Source organism: Oryzias melastigma, linkage group LG20 (genome assembly GCF_002922805.2).
Source record: "Oryzias melastigma strain HK-1 linkage group LG20, ASM292280v2, whole genome shotgun sequence".
Lineage (NCBI taxonomy): Eukaryota > Metazoa > Chordata > Actinopteri > Beloniformes > Adrianichthyidae > Oryzias > Oryzias melastigma.
In genome coordinates this window covers 22,896,153-22,910,246 of record NC_050531.1, presented here as the reverse complement: position 1 = coordinate 22,910,246, position 14,094 = coordinate 22,896,153, and the positions used below count along the sequence as shown (strand labels likewise).

Sequence of the window (14,094 nt, the reverse complement as noted above, 5' to 3'; positions counted from 1 at the left end):
GCTAGCGTGTAAATATTAGCCTAACTCCAAAATAGTAAAAAAAAGAAATTTTTTTTAAAGCCTAAAGCCCAAAACAGCTAGCATGTAGCTGAAATATTAGCTAAACTCCAAAATAGCCTAAACATTTTTTGTAAATGCCAAAATAGTCCAAATAACAATCAGAATGACAATTTTAAAAACTTAAAAACAGTAACTTTTTAACATAAATAAGAATAATAAAAAGGCAGGAATATTATTCGAGAATAAATCAACTTAAACTTTAAATAAATTTTAATATTTTACTCTCTGTAAAAATATATTTTGTCAAAACTATACAAATCAAAAATAAGAGTAAAAAAATATCAGGCCAATATTAACAACAAAATAAAATGATCTGGAGGGCCGGATCCGGCCCCCGGGCCTTGACTTTGACACGTGGGTTAGTAGAACAACTCACAGATAACATTCAGTTCACCTGCTGCTCTACAGAAATCATGTCCTATAAGTGACAAGTTTTTAGATTTTGTCCATAAATCCTAATTAAAAGACTGATAGTAAATGTTTTGAAAATAGATCAGAAGATGATGCGAGTGGGGCTGCTGAAGCATTTAGGAGGCTGAGTAGAGCCTGAGGAAGGTCGGTGATGTTTGTTTGTCCTCGTGGTGGCCGTGGGGGGTGTCATCTTCTCTGTGAAGGCCAGCAGCTGCCCCACTTCACAGGACCCCGCCACTGATGCTGTGTTTACAGACCGGTGTGACTCAGATGGAGCATGTCGGGTTTCTGAGCTGCTTTTGTGCTGCTCTTTTCACAGGAACTGATGGAAAAATAAGGATGAAGGTCATGAAAACATCAGTGGCTGAAAACATCATGAGGTTGACTCGCTGCAGAGATCACTTCCAAAACCATCTGAAGATTTTCAGCTGCAAGATGTGGACTGAAAGTGAGGATTTAGGCAGCTGACGTCTGAAAGAGTTCAACAGTATCGATCCTGATGTGTGGCGTCACTGAAGAAGCTGATCGGAACGACAGACCGATTGTTTGTTGACATAAAGAAGTTGGTTTTAGGAGTATTTAGGCATGTTTGTGTTTACTTCCTGGGATGTCATGATGATACACTCCTCCAAAACCCAGTCAGCTGACTCTATAGGGAGATGTCTGACCAGGTTTGACTCAAATTTAAAGCAGAGCTCAGAGGAAGACCCATGGAGCCGACATGACAGTGACCTGGAAGTTCTCCAGTCAGAGTGGTCCGACCGGCACGGGACGCCCTGAAACCATAGACTGTAAAAATCCCTGAAACCCAGCCAGCTCTGGTGGTTATGGGTAATTCATTCAAAAGTTGGCCTTGATTGTTTATTTGTTGTGTCACTTTGAATACTGAGGGAAATATGTTTGTTTCAAAACTAAATACTGAGTGTCTGAATGAGTAGGATTGTGTGTAGATTGATCCTGAAGATCAGCCTGAACAAACTGATTCCAGGTGGAATCCATCTTTTGACACAACCCTTCATCCTTCTCTCAGAGCTCTGTTTACACTCTCTTCCACTAGCTTACAGCCCCTCACAACCCCAACCTAACATTATCAATGCAACGAAATGTGGATCAATACCAGAGTTAACCAGCTGTACAGTTTAGATCCAGATTCCAGCTCAGACGAGGAAAACAAAGATGGTCACGGATCAATTATGGATGTATCAGAATGGACTGGAACAGGAAGCTTTTGTTTTCTGTCATCTTATTCAAATTACATTTTTTTGTCTCAACCTGATTCACAATGATTTGAATAAAGAAATACTCAGAAACCTTTTTTAATCTTAATTTATCTTCATATTTGTCCTCCATCATGAGAAAATTGCCACAAGAAATTGTAAAAAAAACTTACAAAAACAAAACACCAGAAACATGTTATTAATCTTTTTTTTTTACCAGAGTGATGTGTTAGAGCTTGTTTAATTGTGCAGATCATCTTGTAAACTCTTGTTTTGAAATATTCTATCAATTCATCCTAAAACAGAATCTCCCCAAACAGCAAACATGTCCGTTTAAAGGTCATTGAGACCTTCAGGTCCTGAATCCACACAAACCCTGACCAGGTCTGAGTCTAAACGGGTCCAGAATGGGACAGAGGTTGGTGCAGGAGCTGCTTACCATCATGCTGTCATTCAAGTTTATTAAACACTCTAAACCTACATTTTTATAACTTTAAAACTGTAACTTTTTAACATAATTATGAACTAGATGCATTACCTGTGATAATGCTAGTGTGAATGCTGTAAGCTGAATTTGGCTGCTGAAGATGCTGAAATTGCCAGCTAAAAACACTGAAGCTGATAGCTGAAAATGCTGAAGCTTATAGCCAGCTAAAATATTAGCTAAATGCTAAATTAGCCTAAAAAACTGGAAAAAAAAGCTAAGGTTAGCCAAAACAGCTAGCATGTAGCTGAAAACATATCTAAACTTCAAAAAAGGCTAAAAAACTGAGAGAAGCCTAAATTTGGTGCTGGATACTTTCCTATATGGAACACGAAAGTTAGGGGGTTTGTTCAGTCCAGTTCTTATATACAGTCAATGGTCTTACATGACAACAGCGCCCTCTATTGGCTGATGGCGGTATTACACTAAACCACATGTGCTGGTCATAGTAAATGACATGTTAGGACAGCTTACTCTCTAGTGAGGGGTTTTAAATGCAATGTTTGCTCTTGACTATCACTTCAATACATTTTCTTTATGTTCAGACATTTATCACAAATGGGTTGGAATTATAATTTATTTTTGAATGTGTTTTAAGTTGTTGAAGCTGAATTTGCAGAAATTACAAGTTTGGAAGCAAAGTGAAGCAAATTGTTTTTATTTTTATTTTTTTACCGTTTAGTAAAATCTCTGTGTTATTCATACTTAGTGAACTTAATAAAAATGCTTTACTTTTACTGCATATTTAAGTCTGTGAGAGAAACCAGAGAGTCTACTACCCATTTAACCATGCATGCAGGTTGATTATAAACTCCTTGCAGGAAGGTCATTGGGGGAATCGAACCGGTGACCTGGGCCTGACTACACTGCGTTACAGTAACGAAATGTAGAAACAGGGACTCAGCCACCGCTGCATGCTGGGAGCGGATGCAATTCAATGTAACGTTTTACATTATGACTAAATAAAAACGAAAACAAAGTAGCGGGATACATTTTGAACGAGAGTGGGAGTCAGATGCTGAAAGCTGAACAACAATCTGGATGTCTTCATTGATTCAGCTCCATGAGCAGCTGAACTTTCTTAAACGTGACAATTCAAAGTTTGAAATGTTTTTGTAAGCTGAAGATCTTTCTATTTCGCTCCAGATTCTGCTTTAATTGTTTTCCCGCTCATTAAATTAATATTAATGACATTTCTTTTGTCTGGGGGGTGTGGAGAGCGAAAAAGAGGAGGGGTGTGTGCGCCCGCCCGCGCGTGCTTGTGAGCGCAGCGCAGTCATTCAGCTTCTGCGCGCAAAGCGGACGGAGCTCCGCGGATCCGCAGCAGAGCGTCAGGAACCAGAGAGCGCATGGAGCTGCTGCCCCGGGGAGCGCGCACGCGGCTGCCGCTGCTGCTGCTGCTGCTGCTCGGCCTCAGCTGCCGCGTCAGAGCCGGAGACGACCGCAGAGGTAGGTCCGAGTCCGGGGAGGGAGAGGACGGCCAGCAGGGCTCTGCGCTCCCGCTGCGTCCTGGATAGTCTGTCAACTTCTGTACGTGGATGTCAGAAGTCTGAGGTTCTGAAGAACTCACCTGAGAAGTTTTATTCTACAAGAGGTTTTCAGGTGCAAATTCTGACACTTAAATATAAAATAAACCGTTCATCTTCAATCACAGATTTATTCCTAGGAGAAAAAAACTAAAACATCTGCTCCGTCAGGATCTCATTCAAAACTTTATTAAATAAAACACTCAAACTCCTTTGAAACGTCTTACATTTGAAACCAGTTTTTCAGGAAGTTTCAGCTTCAGACCAATAAGTGTTTTAGCTCCGAATTGACTGTTGAAGTTGTGAATTCCTGTATTTTCCCAAATACAGGATGCTCCTCAGAGATGATTAGCGTCTTTACAGGAGATTCCTGTGAATGTTGACATTTTCCTCTCTGTCCATCTGCATATTTACATCAGAGGCTCCGTTTGTTCGCATCTCAAAGCGCAAACACTGGAAACAAACAGGTGAGCTCATCAGGAGCAGGTCTGTCAGCCGCTCTGCTGCTGCTGAGGGTTTCTATCTGAGGAGATCACAGAGGAGCTGGTGGATCCGCAGGATCAGGTCAAAAGAAGACATGGAGGTCTCTGTGGGGAAAAACCTGAACTTGTATGAAGACGCTCAACTGATCGTATATCTGTGCGGAAAATGTCCATTTTCAGTCGAATGTTTCTGAGTCAATCCAGTAATCATAATCTGACAAATAAAATTAACATTTTTCAGAATCTTTGTGAAAAGAAATTTGGTAAAATCACAAACAAAATCAAAATTTGAAGAATGAACAGTTTTTAAACTTTTATTGAGAGGTTTTTCTGTCGTTTAGACTCTAAAGGCTGATGGTTCATGACCAGAGTTCCCTGATAAAATGATTTGTTTGTAGTGGAGCTGTAAGTGCCATCGATCAATTAAAACAATTAATCAGATTAATGCAAGAAAATTTTTATATGACAATATGCAGCTTTTGAACAAAAACGGATTAGAAAGAACGTTTTTGATCGGAAATTTCTACATTTATAGTGTTACTCAGAAGTGTATTGTGTGAGCACAAAACAGTAAAATAAGCTGTACAGACCTTAATGTCTGCAGTATTACTCAAGAGAGCAAAGATGCTGATATACCACCATTGTGTTTCTGCTCTTTTAATTAACTTATACTGTGGTCTGGGGAATACTTGATTCTGATTGGCTGCTGGGTTTGGATTTACCCCCAAAAAAGAAGTTCAAGTCACATAAATTAAATACATCACTGCGCAGACTTCTTCAAAAATCAAATTTTTGCTTCATTGAACTCATCGTGACGATCAGCATCACTTTCCTTTACTGTTGAGGTCGGTGCCGGCTCAGCGATGCGTTCCTGTGTTACCGTGACGACGGGCCACACCGCGTATCTAATTGACCGCCTTTTGTGAAAAAAGTAATCTAAACAAACAAACAAACAACAAAAAAAAAACAAGATAAAGTAGTAAGAATCAGTTGAATATTTATTTCTTTTGTAAGTGAGCATGTTTTGCGTATAACAATGCCAGACTAAGTGTGCATTATCAGAAGCTAATGCGCGCCCCGGAAGCCTGAACCGTCCGGCGTGAAGTAGAGGATGATTGTAATTAATTTACGTTAATAAACATTATTGTGTAATTTTTAGGAAATAATCGCGTGTTAATCTCGACTGCCATAATATAAATGATATGTATGTATATTTATAGTAGTATAATTCTACTAGTACTATTAATATTAGTTGTAGTAGTGCTATTAGTAGTATTCTATTAACAGCTCATGTTGTGGAGACATGGGGCAAATAGACATCGAATACTTTGTCATAATTGAGTGTATGGCTGCCACTGCTACAACGGCAGCCATTTTGGATTTTCTGGTAGCTGCCATGACTTTCTGAAAGAGGGGATCCTCTGGTACATCCATGCAGAATTTGGCGCTTGAACCACAGATTGTCTGAAATATCCACCGAACAGGCTCTGCTGGAGGTTCAGGATGTCTTTCTGAAGGCCTGGTGTGTGTCTGGAACATGTTTACCTGAATCCCTCCCATACTTGTTCTGCTGCATGCTGCGTTTGGGGACGACGCGGTCAACTGTGTTCTCAGTTGTACCCCACCGTCATGTAGATCTTTAGTCAGCGACAGAAAAAACATGACGTATAAATATGTTTGTTTTGAATCATTGGATGGTGCAGGAAAAACTGCTAAAGTTCAGCTGCGTTTACACAAACATTGACACACAGAAACCTGAAACGGCCTCATTTGTGTCTCATACGAGTAACATTTAGGTCTCATCCCAAAGCTGCTCCTCTTTGAGAATTCACAGGATGACAAAAATGTGTATGTTCTGAAATTATATATAATTTAATAGATTTAAACAAAAACTCCAGTAACATTAAATTCTAAATCAAATTAAAATAAACGTTACTCTTTTAACCAAAAAATGAATTGAAGTATTTTAACAAACACTTTTCTTAGATTAAATATCTATGACACTTTTCATTCCAGCATCATTAAGCCATGTATAAAAACTACTCAATGTGATTTACATTAAACAGTGAAATAAATATTTAAATGAAGATTCAAAGAAAGTTCAAGGAAATTATGTTAAAACTAATGTTAAAGTTACAGTGTGGATGTCCTACTGAATAAAAACAAATCAAATGCAGGTGAGAACAGGTGTGTCTTTACTCTAGAAATAGATAAACTGGATGTTTTAGATCAGGGGTGTCAAACTCAATCGCACTACGGCCCAAAATCCAAAACACACATTAGGTCGCAGGTCAAACAGGATAAACATTTATTAAACACTCTAAAACTACATTTTTAAAACTTAAAAACAAAACTTTTTAATATAATTATGAACTAGATATAAAGCATTACGTGCAATAATGCTAGTGTGAATGTTGTAAGCTGAATTTGGCCGCTGAAGTTGATGATGCTGCAGTTCTTAGCTGAAAACGCTGAAGCTAATAGCCAGCTGAAATATGGGCTAAATGCCAAATTAGCCTGAAAAACGGCAAAAGCTAAACTTAGGTTAACGAAAACAGCTAGCATGCAGCTGAAAAAAATAGTGAAACTTCAAAATAGCTTAAAAAACAAAAGAAAAAGCCTAAATTAGTCAAAACAGCTAGCATGGAAATATTTGTCTTACTTCAAAACAGTCTAACAAACTTACAAAAAAAAAAAAAAACAGAAAAAAAACAACTAAATTAGTCTAAACAGCTAGCATGTAGCTGAAATATTAGCTAAACTCCAAATAGCCTCAAAAATCTTATTAAATGCCAAAATAGTCCAAAAAGTTAACAGAATGCCCATTTTAAAACGTTAAAACTGTAACTTTTTAGCATAACTATGAATAATAAAAAGGCAGGAATATTATTCCAGAAGAAATCAATTTAAACCTTAAATAACTTTAATATTTTACTCTCCAAAGAAATATGTTTTGTCAAAATTATACAAGCTAAAAATAAGTGTAAGATAACAATAAAATAAAATGATCTGGAGGGCCGGATAGAATTACTCAGAGGGCCGGTTCCGGCCCCCGGGCCTTGACTTTGACACGTTTTAGATGATCTCAGGTTTCCTGGAAGTCTCTTCTAGATCTGTGGAGCATAGAAGCTGTGTGACGCTTGTTTGGTTCTGACTCTAGAATCTGACGACAGACCTGATCCAGATGACGGAAGAGGTCTGGCAGGGGTCAGGAGGTCAGTCATGTCAGCAGAACAAAGAATTTCTGCTTTTTAGTATCCGATGATCTGTGGTTCTGATGACAGGAAACGAGAACGAGTCTTTGTTTTCTAGTGGCGTCTCAAAAATGAATGTGATGTCATTGTTCCTGCATTTTGGTGTCAATCAATCACTCACTCAATCAATCAATCAATCAAAGCCAACGTGTTTTGTTCATAAAGTGTTGACCTCAGAATCGAAGCCAAACTCGAGCTATTAAAGTGAAGCTGTCCTCATGTGATACTAATAGTTGCTGTTTATAACCTCCCAACTGGACAGCAGTTTCATTGGTAACTCTGTGTTTGCTGGCGCTTTTCTTCAGTCCCAAAGACAAACTGCAGATTCAAAACTCTCTTTACGCTTTAGACTTGTGTAAACTCCAGACCCAGAGACTCAGATCCTCCTGTCATCTGTGCAGAAGCAGATGATCGCTAATAAATCTTCATTCTCATTCTCCTTTGTTTTGACTGGTAGAGAAACACTGAGAGTTAAAACTCCTTCTGGGAGGGGGTCACAAATGTTCACGTCAGGTTTTTGTTCCATCCATAGTGGTGCACGGACAAAGGTTTGATGATCTTACAAAGGTCAAAGACTGACTACATTTCAGAGCATCTTTTAATATATTCCAAAGAAAAGCAGGTCAAAAGGCTAACAGCTGTCGTAGCCCTTTGATAACCATTTTAATAACGTTTTTTTATGTTTGTTAGTAAATAGAAAAACTAAGACAAACATGTAACGAATCACATCAACACAACATTCTACGACTGCAGAAAACCTTCACTATGATTTGCTATCAATACTTTTGATTGGTAAAGGTCGGACTCAAATTAAAAAAGTACTAAAGGAACACATTTATACTTAGATCTGATATATTGATTTGGATCATATTGAGATATTGGTTTGATCCGTTTCTTGTGTTTTCTGTGAGATTTTAACCTAAAATTCATAAATTGACTGGAGTTTTCACTTCCAAATGACCTGAAAACTGTTTTTTAGCCAAACAAAACTGACTTTATAGTGGAAACAAGTATATCACCATCATATTGTATTAAATTAGAACCTAATTAAATCATGAAAATCCAATGGATTCAGTATTTTATAACCAGAGCTGATAAAGAAGCTCCAGACTTTGTGTCTGAACTGACAATCTGAAATATGTGATTCAGTTTAAGAAGAAGCTCCACAGAGTTGAAGCTTCACTGGTTGGTGGAGCAGTAACGGGTCCTGAAAACCTCCCTTCAGGACCTGTGAAAGCAGGTCCAGGTCACCCTGGACTTCAGGCTGTCTGAAGGATCGGGTCTGACATTCCTGATCATCTGTTTTTCCTTCTGGTTGTTTGTGAAAATGAGAGAAGCCTTCTGGGAACGATGACGGACAAGTGAATAATGACATTTGGATGAATGTTGAATCCATCAGGCTGCTGAATAAAAACAAGAGAATAAGTGGTGAGAAAGCGCTGAGCCCAATGTTCACGCTCTAATGTGATCGTGTGTTTGTTTCAGCTCTGAGTGAAAACAGCTGACTGCCTGCTCTTTGTGTGGACAACTATTTAATTATGAGCCGGATTTTGTTGACTGAGAGGTTTTGTTTTGAGGGACTCTTGACTTGTTGCTCAATCATTCATTTCTAACTTGTATATTCTTGACAAAATATGTATATATATTTTAAAAACCTGACATTCTGCTAGCTTTTTTGACCATTTTGGCATTTACTAAGATTTTTTAGGCTGCTTTGGAGTTTAGCTAATATTTCAGCCACATGCTAGCTGTTTTGGTGAACTTAGGCCTTTTAAAAAGTTTTTTTGGCTTTTTTGGATTATAGCTAATATTTACAGACTTTGGGCGTTTTTCACCTTTTTAGGCTATTTTAAAGTGTAGGTATTCATTTCAGCTAGCTGTTTTGGCTAACCTAAGTTTTAAAGCTAATTTGGCATTTAGCTAATATTTTAGTTGGCTATAAGTTTCAGCTTTTTCAGCTAGCTTCAGTGATTTCAGCTATCAACTTGAGTAAATTCCACTGTCACCTTCAGTCATTTTAATTATCAATTTCAGCATCTTCAGCTATCAGCGCTAGCATCTTCAGCTATTAGCACTAGCATCTTCAGCGGCTAAATTCATCTTACAGTTTCAATACTAGCATTATTGCAGGTAATGCTATATATCTAGTTCATAATTATGTTAAGTTGCGTTTATAAAGGTTTAAAAATGTATTTTTAGAGTGTTTAATAAATGTTGATCTTCTTCAAAACGCAATCCAAGGTGTGACCTCCCTGCTGTTGAACACACCTGATTCAGGTGATCAGCAGCAGGTTGGACAGTGATACTAGAGACTATAACTGAACTTGAAGTTACTTTGATTTAAAGCAGGGATAGGCAACTCCAGGCCTCGAGGGCCACAACCCTGCATGTTTTCCAACATACTGGCATGTTTTATTTAGCTACACACACCTGAACCAGGTAATCAGTCATTAGTAGGGCTTGGATTTCTAGAAGTCATGTAGACACCATGGCCCTCGAGGCCTGAAGTTGCCTATTCCTGATTTAGAGTGCACTCACAGCACAATGAACCGGTGCCATTCGGCCACAAAGCACTCCTCGTTTGGAATGTTCCCTCTGGTGCCGTTCTTCTGGCTCCTGCTGCGACAGATGTGATGCTGCGACAGATGTGATGCTGCGACAGATGTTAACGTTGTGACGTCACCAGAACGACGCGTGGATGTAGTCCCGAGCATGAAAAACAAAACTAGGAGAACTGAAGGTTGCAATGGTTTATTTTAACTGAAAGCAAACACGTCAACACTTTCATCTTGCTACAGTAGGAAGGTGTAATTATCAGCCCGACCGACAGTTTGGTTTGTGAGTGGAGCTCGGTTGGATAAGCAATCTCCCTCGTGTGGCGCTGGCAGCTCAGACAGATTTTTGTGCTATGAGTAGGACCTTAGGAAGGGGTTTCCCAACTGAAGCTCGCTGCCTGACATGTTTGCAATGCCGTTCTGCTTAAACACACCTGATTTATGCCTTAGTCACTACTGCCCTTACCTGTACGGGGCACACAGGTGACCCGTACAGGTATTAAGGTAAACCCATGATCTCAAAATGTAGAATGGTGCATGTGACTAAAGATGACAGTTGTTTTCATACAGTGTGGGATAGAAAACAGTCATGGTGGTGTGTGGAAATCCTACCTTAGAGGTTTCTTTAGAGCTTGAGCCAGAGCTCTCCTATATCCTAAACAAGGCTGTAGAAGGTATTTGAATAACCCCCAAAGTCTTCATACTTAATAGAAGATCTACTCAGTTTTTTTCTGGCTTGTGCTTCTCTGAAAACCACATTTGCAGCTTCTCTTTTACTTCCAGTTTGTGTGAATAAAAGTTTATCTGGAGAATCCAGAGAGTTGATTGATGTTCTTGAAGGAGAAGGGGTGGAAATGTCTTCTAATGTTTCTGAGGACATTCTTGACAGTTACAGAGGTCCTAAAGGTTCTGGAGATGAAAAAGTTCCTCCAGAGGTTCTGCTCAGAACAATCTCTGAACACCTGCTATTAGATGTTGAGATTATTCATTGAACTGAAGGAACTCTTAGAAACTGAGATCAGCTGAACCAAAGTCACTTTCAGAAATCCCCTCAAAACAGAACACATTTTTTATACCTTTAAAGTTAAAAAAACAAACAAATGACGGAGTTGTTGCTTGACAGTGATGAAGTGTGCAGAAGTATGACACACCTTAATGCCCGTCCAATAAGAGAGCAGAAGAGCAGGAAATACAAGACATGCTGGAATAAACTCTGCTCTCTGCCAACATCTTTATAATGCTAATCTGAAAACCACCAGGAGTTGTGTGGCCTGAAAGGAGAAGTTTCAGCGGAAAATTCTAGAGGTTAAAAGCAACCAGAACATAAAACAAACAACCAATGGAGACCTGCACATAAACACGAAGGGCCATGACGTGAAGAAGTGACATCGTCTTATCTGAGCAGAAATCCTCGTTTCAGTCGGAATTTTGCTGACTTCATTCTGACGTCAGTAACTGAAGCCTGACTCCGCCCACCACAGCAATATGTTGAAGATGGCCAAAAGAAAGTCATTTGTTGGGTCCACCCATTGACTATATATGGGAACTGGACTGAGAGTGGACAGAAAGTACCTGCTGGTTCCAAGAATCGAAACTCCCATAGAATTCTTTAGAGAAATAAACAGCGTAACTCAGTCATTCTATTGGTCAGAATAACTTATTCTTACTCTGATACCTTTGTTTGAGGCTGACCAATCAGATACCTCAATCAAAGCATTTGGCGTCCACCGATCCCACCTCTAATGTTTGATTGACAGCTTCAAGACACTTTCAGTGGAAGGGGTGTGGACTTCAAAAAAGCTCCGTCCTGATTGGTGACAGTAGTTGCCATAGAAACGTCAACTCAGACCAACTCGGACCGAGGATTATTTTAAACATTTTTTAGGCTGTTTGGAGTTTTAATTTTTTAGGCTAATTCGGTATTAAGCTAATATTTCAGCCTTCAGCCTTTTCAACTTTTGACTTCAGTGATTTCAGCTTCAGCTTTTTTAGCTATCAATTTCAGCATCTTCAGCTATCAGCACTAGGATCTTGTGAGCGCTGGTAATGCTAAATATGTAGTTCATAATTATGTTTAAAAGCTACAGTTTTAAAGTTTTAAAAATGTAGTTTTAGAGTGTTCAATAAATGTTTATCCTGTTCGTCCCGCGATCTAAGGTGTGTTTTGGATTTTGGCCCCTTGTGCAATTGAGTTTGACACCCCTGATTTAGAGTGTATTCAGACTCGTGGAACAGTTCTGTCCGGACCAAGTCTGCTTAATTTGGTGCGGACAGAGTCTTGAACTGCATTCAGACTGCCGTCAACCGGGACGTTCAACACTTTTTCATGCTGCTTTGGCACAATGGAGGCATGCTGCAGGACGGTTACTAGCAAGATAACGGCTATCAAGTGTCTCTGACAAAAAGATTGTCGGGAAAACAGTGAGAAGCAACGTGGATCTCGTTGAAAGTTGTTATAATGAGTGCATTTATCCAACCCATTATAATGAGTCGCTGTGTCTCATCGTTGTGGGTTTATGGTATTGTTTTTTAGGGAATTCTGTTAAGGAAATACAAGGTAGCTTTTAAAATGACGTCACAGCAGCACCAGGAGTGTGCAGTGTAACAAGACACAGAAAATCCTCTCAGAAGTTTTTGTTGTGTTAAAATAAATGACCATTTTTTATGTCTGATGTTGTTTCATCTGTTAGATCACGTGACCACCGGCTATGGTGGCCATTTTGGTCCAGTTTTTCTGCTCTAAGGGCAGAGTGAATTCAGACGGTATTGAGGAAACTCCATCTGAATACAAGAAAGATGGGTCTGAGGGCGGTTTCTGGTCCTGGACCCGGGTCCGTTTGGGTGCATTCCCAAATGTGTGCAGTCTGAATACAGCCATCGATTCAGGAATGGAAGGTGTGGTCAGTTCTTATTGTCAGTCGTTTTGAGTGACTGACAGATAACATGTTACATAACTGATGTCATCGTTTGGCAGAGTTGTTACCTTTCAGGTTTGGGTATCACATAAAATAATCTGGAGGGCTTGATCCGGTCCTCCAGATTATTTTATGTTATTATTATTAATGGCTCAATGTTATCTTACGCTCATTTCTAACTCAGCTAATATTTAGCTAATATTTTAGCTGGCTATCATCAGCTTCAGCATCTTCAGCGGCCAAATTCAGTTTACAGCATTCACACTAGTAGTATCACAGGTAATGCTATATATCTAGTTCATAATTATGTTAAAGTTACGTTTTTAAAGTTTTATCTCTACGAGTTGTCTTGTCACAGTTCTCTTAGTTATGTCTGAGCCCAGGACAGAGCATGAGCAGCAGACAAACCCATCACACATTTGCTCAGGGTCACTGTGAAGTTTCTGGTGTGAGTGCGCTCTGAGTTCATGACTTCAACCTCAAATCATGGCTCTGAACCCGCCTGTGAGACTGTGGAGGAAGAACTTCTGAAAACTCAGTCAGGCTGGTAAAAAAAGTTACTTTGAATAGATTTTGTGCTCTTTAATCTTTGTCTGCACAGAATTTTTAACGGCGTACATTTTGGGTAACCTGTTACCCAGAATGCTTTGTGCAACACTGAGCTTCAGGTGTAGATCAGAAGAGCTGTTAGGTTGTCCTGTAATGCAGACGGGTTTGTGGTTGTAGAAAATCAGCAGAGCTCTTCAGAGTTCACGACTCCAGCTGCAGCAAACATCAACACTATGTTGTGACTACAGAGCTCCTTCAAGGCTGTGAGTGTGTCTGTTCATGTGTGTGAGTCTGGGGGACTGAGGCTGGTAGCAGGTGTGTGTGTGCTGCTCTGTATTATTGTGTGTGTGTGTAAGTTTGTGTGTGTGTGTTCTTTTGTGTGTGTGAATTGTGTGTGCCTGCATAAGTTTGTGCAAGTGTGTGTAATTCTGCATGTATGTGTGGTGTGACTGTGTGTAAGGGAGCCCAGACGTGCATGTGTGTTTGTGTGTATATTAGCATGCATGTTTGTGTTTGTGTGTATATTAAAATGCATGTTTGTGTTTTTGTGTATATATTAGTTTGCCCATTTGTCGGTTTTTGTGTGTATATTAGTATGCACATTTGTGTTTGTGTGTATATTAGTATGCACGTTTGTGTTT

General features: G+C 39.3%; 1 protein-coding gene across 1 annotated transcript in view; it reads left to right on the top strand.

Annotated features, from left to right (window-relative positions):
* Positions 1-3,437: 3,437 nt before the first annotated feature.
* LOC112151354 (melanoma receptor tyrosine-protein kinase) overlaps positions 3,438-14,094 on the top strand; it is a 49,897-nt gene continuing 39,240 nt past the window's right edge. Inside the window, exon 1 of the mRNA XM_024280234.2 lies at positions 3,438-3,621. Coding sequence (XP_024136002.1) covers positions 3,522-3,621 — 100 coding nt within the window. The 5' untranslated portion in view covers positions 3,438-3,521. The remainder of the gene's footprint in view (positions 3,622-14,094) is intronic.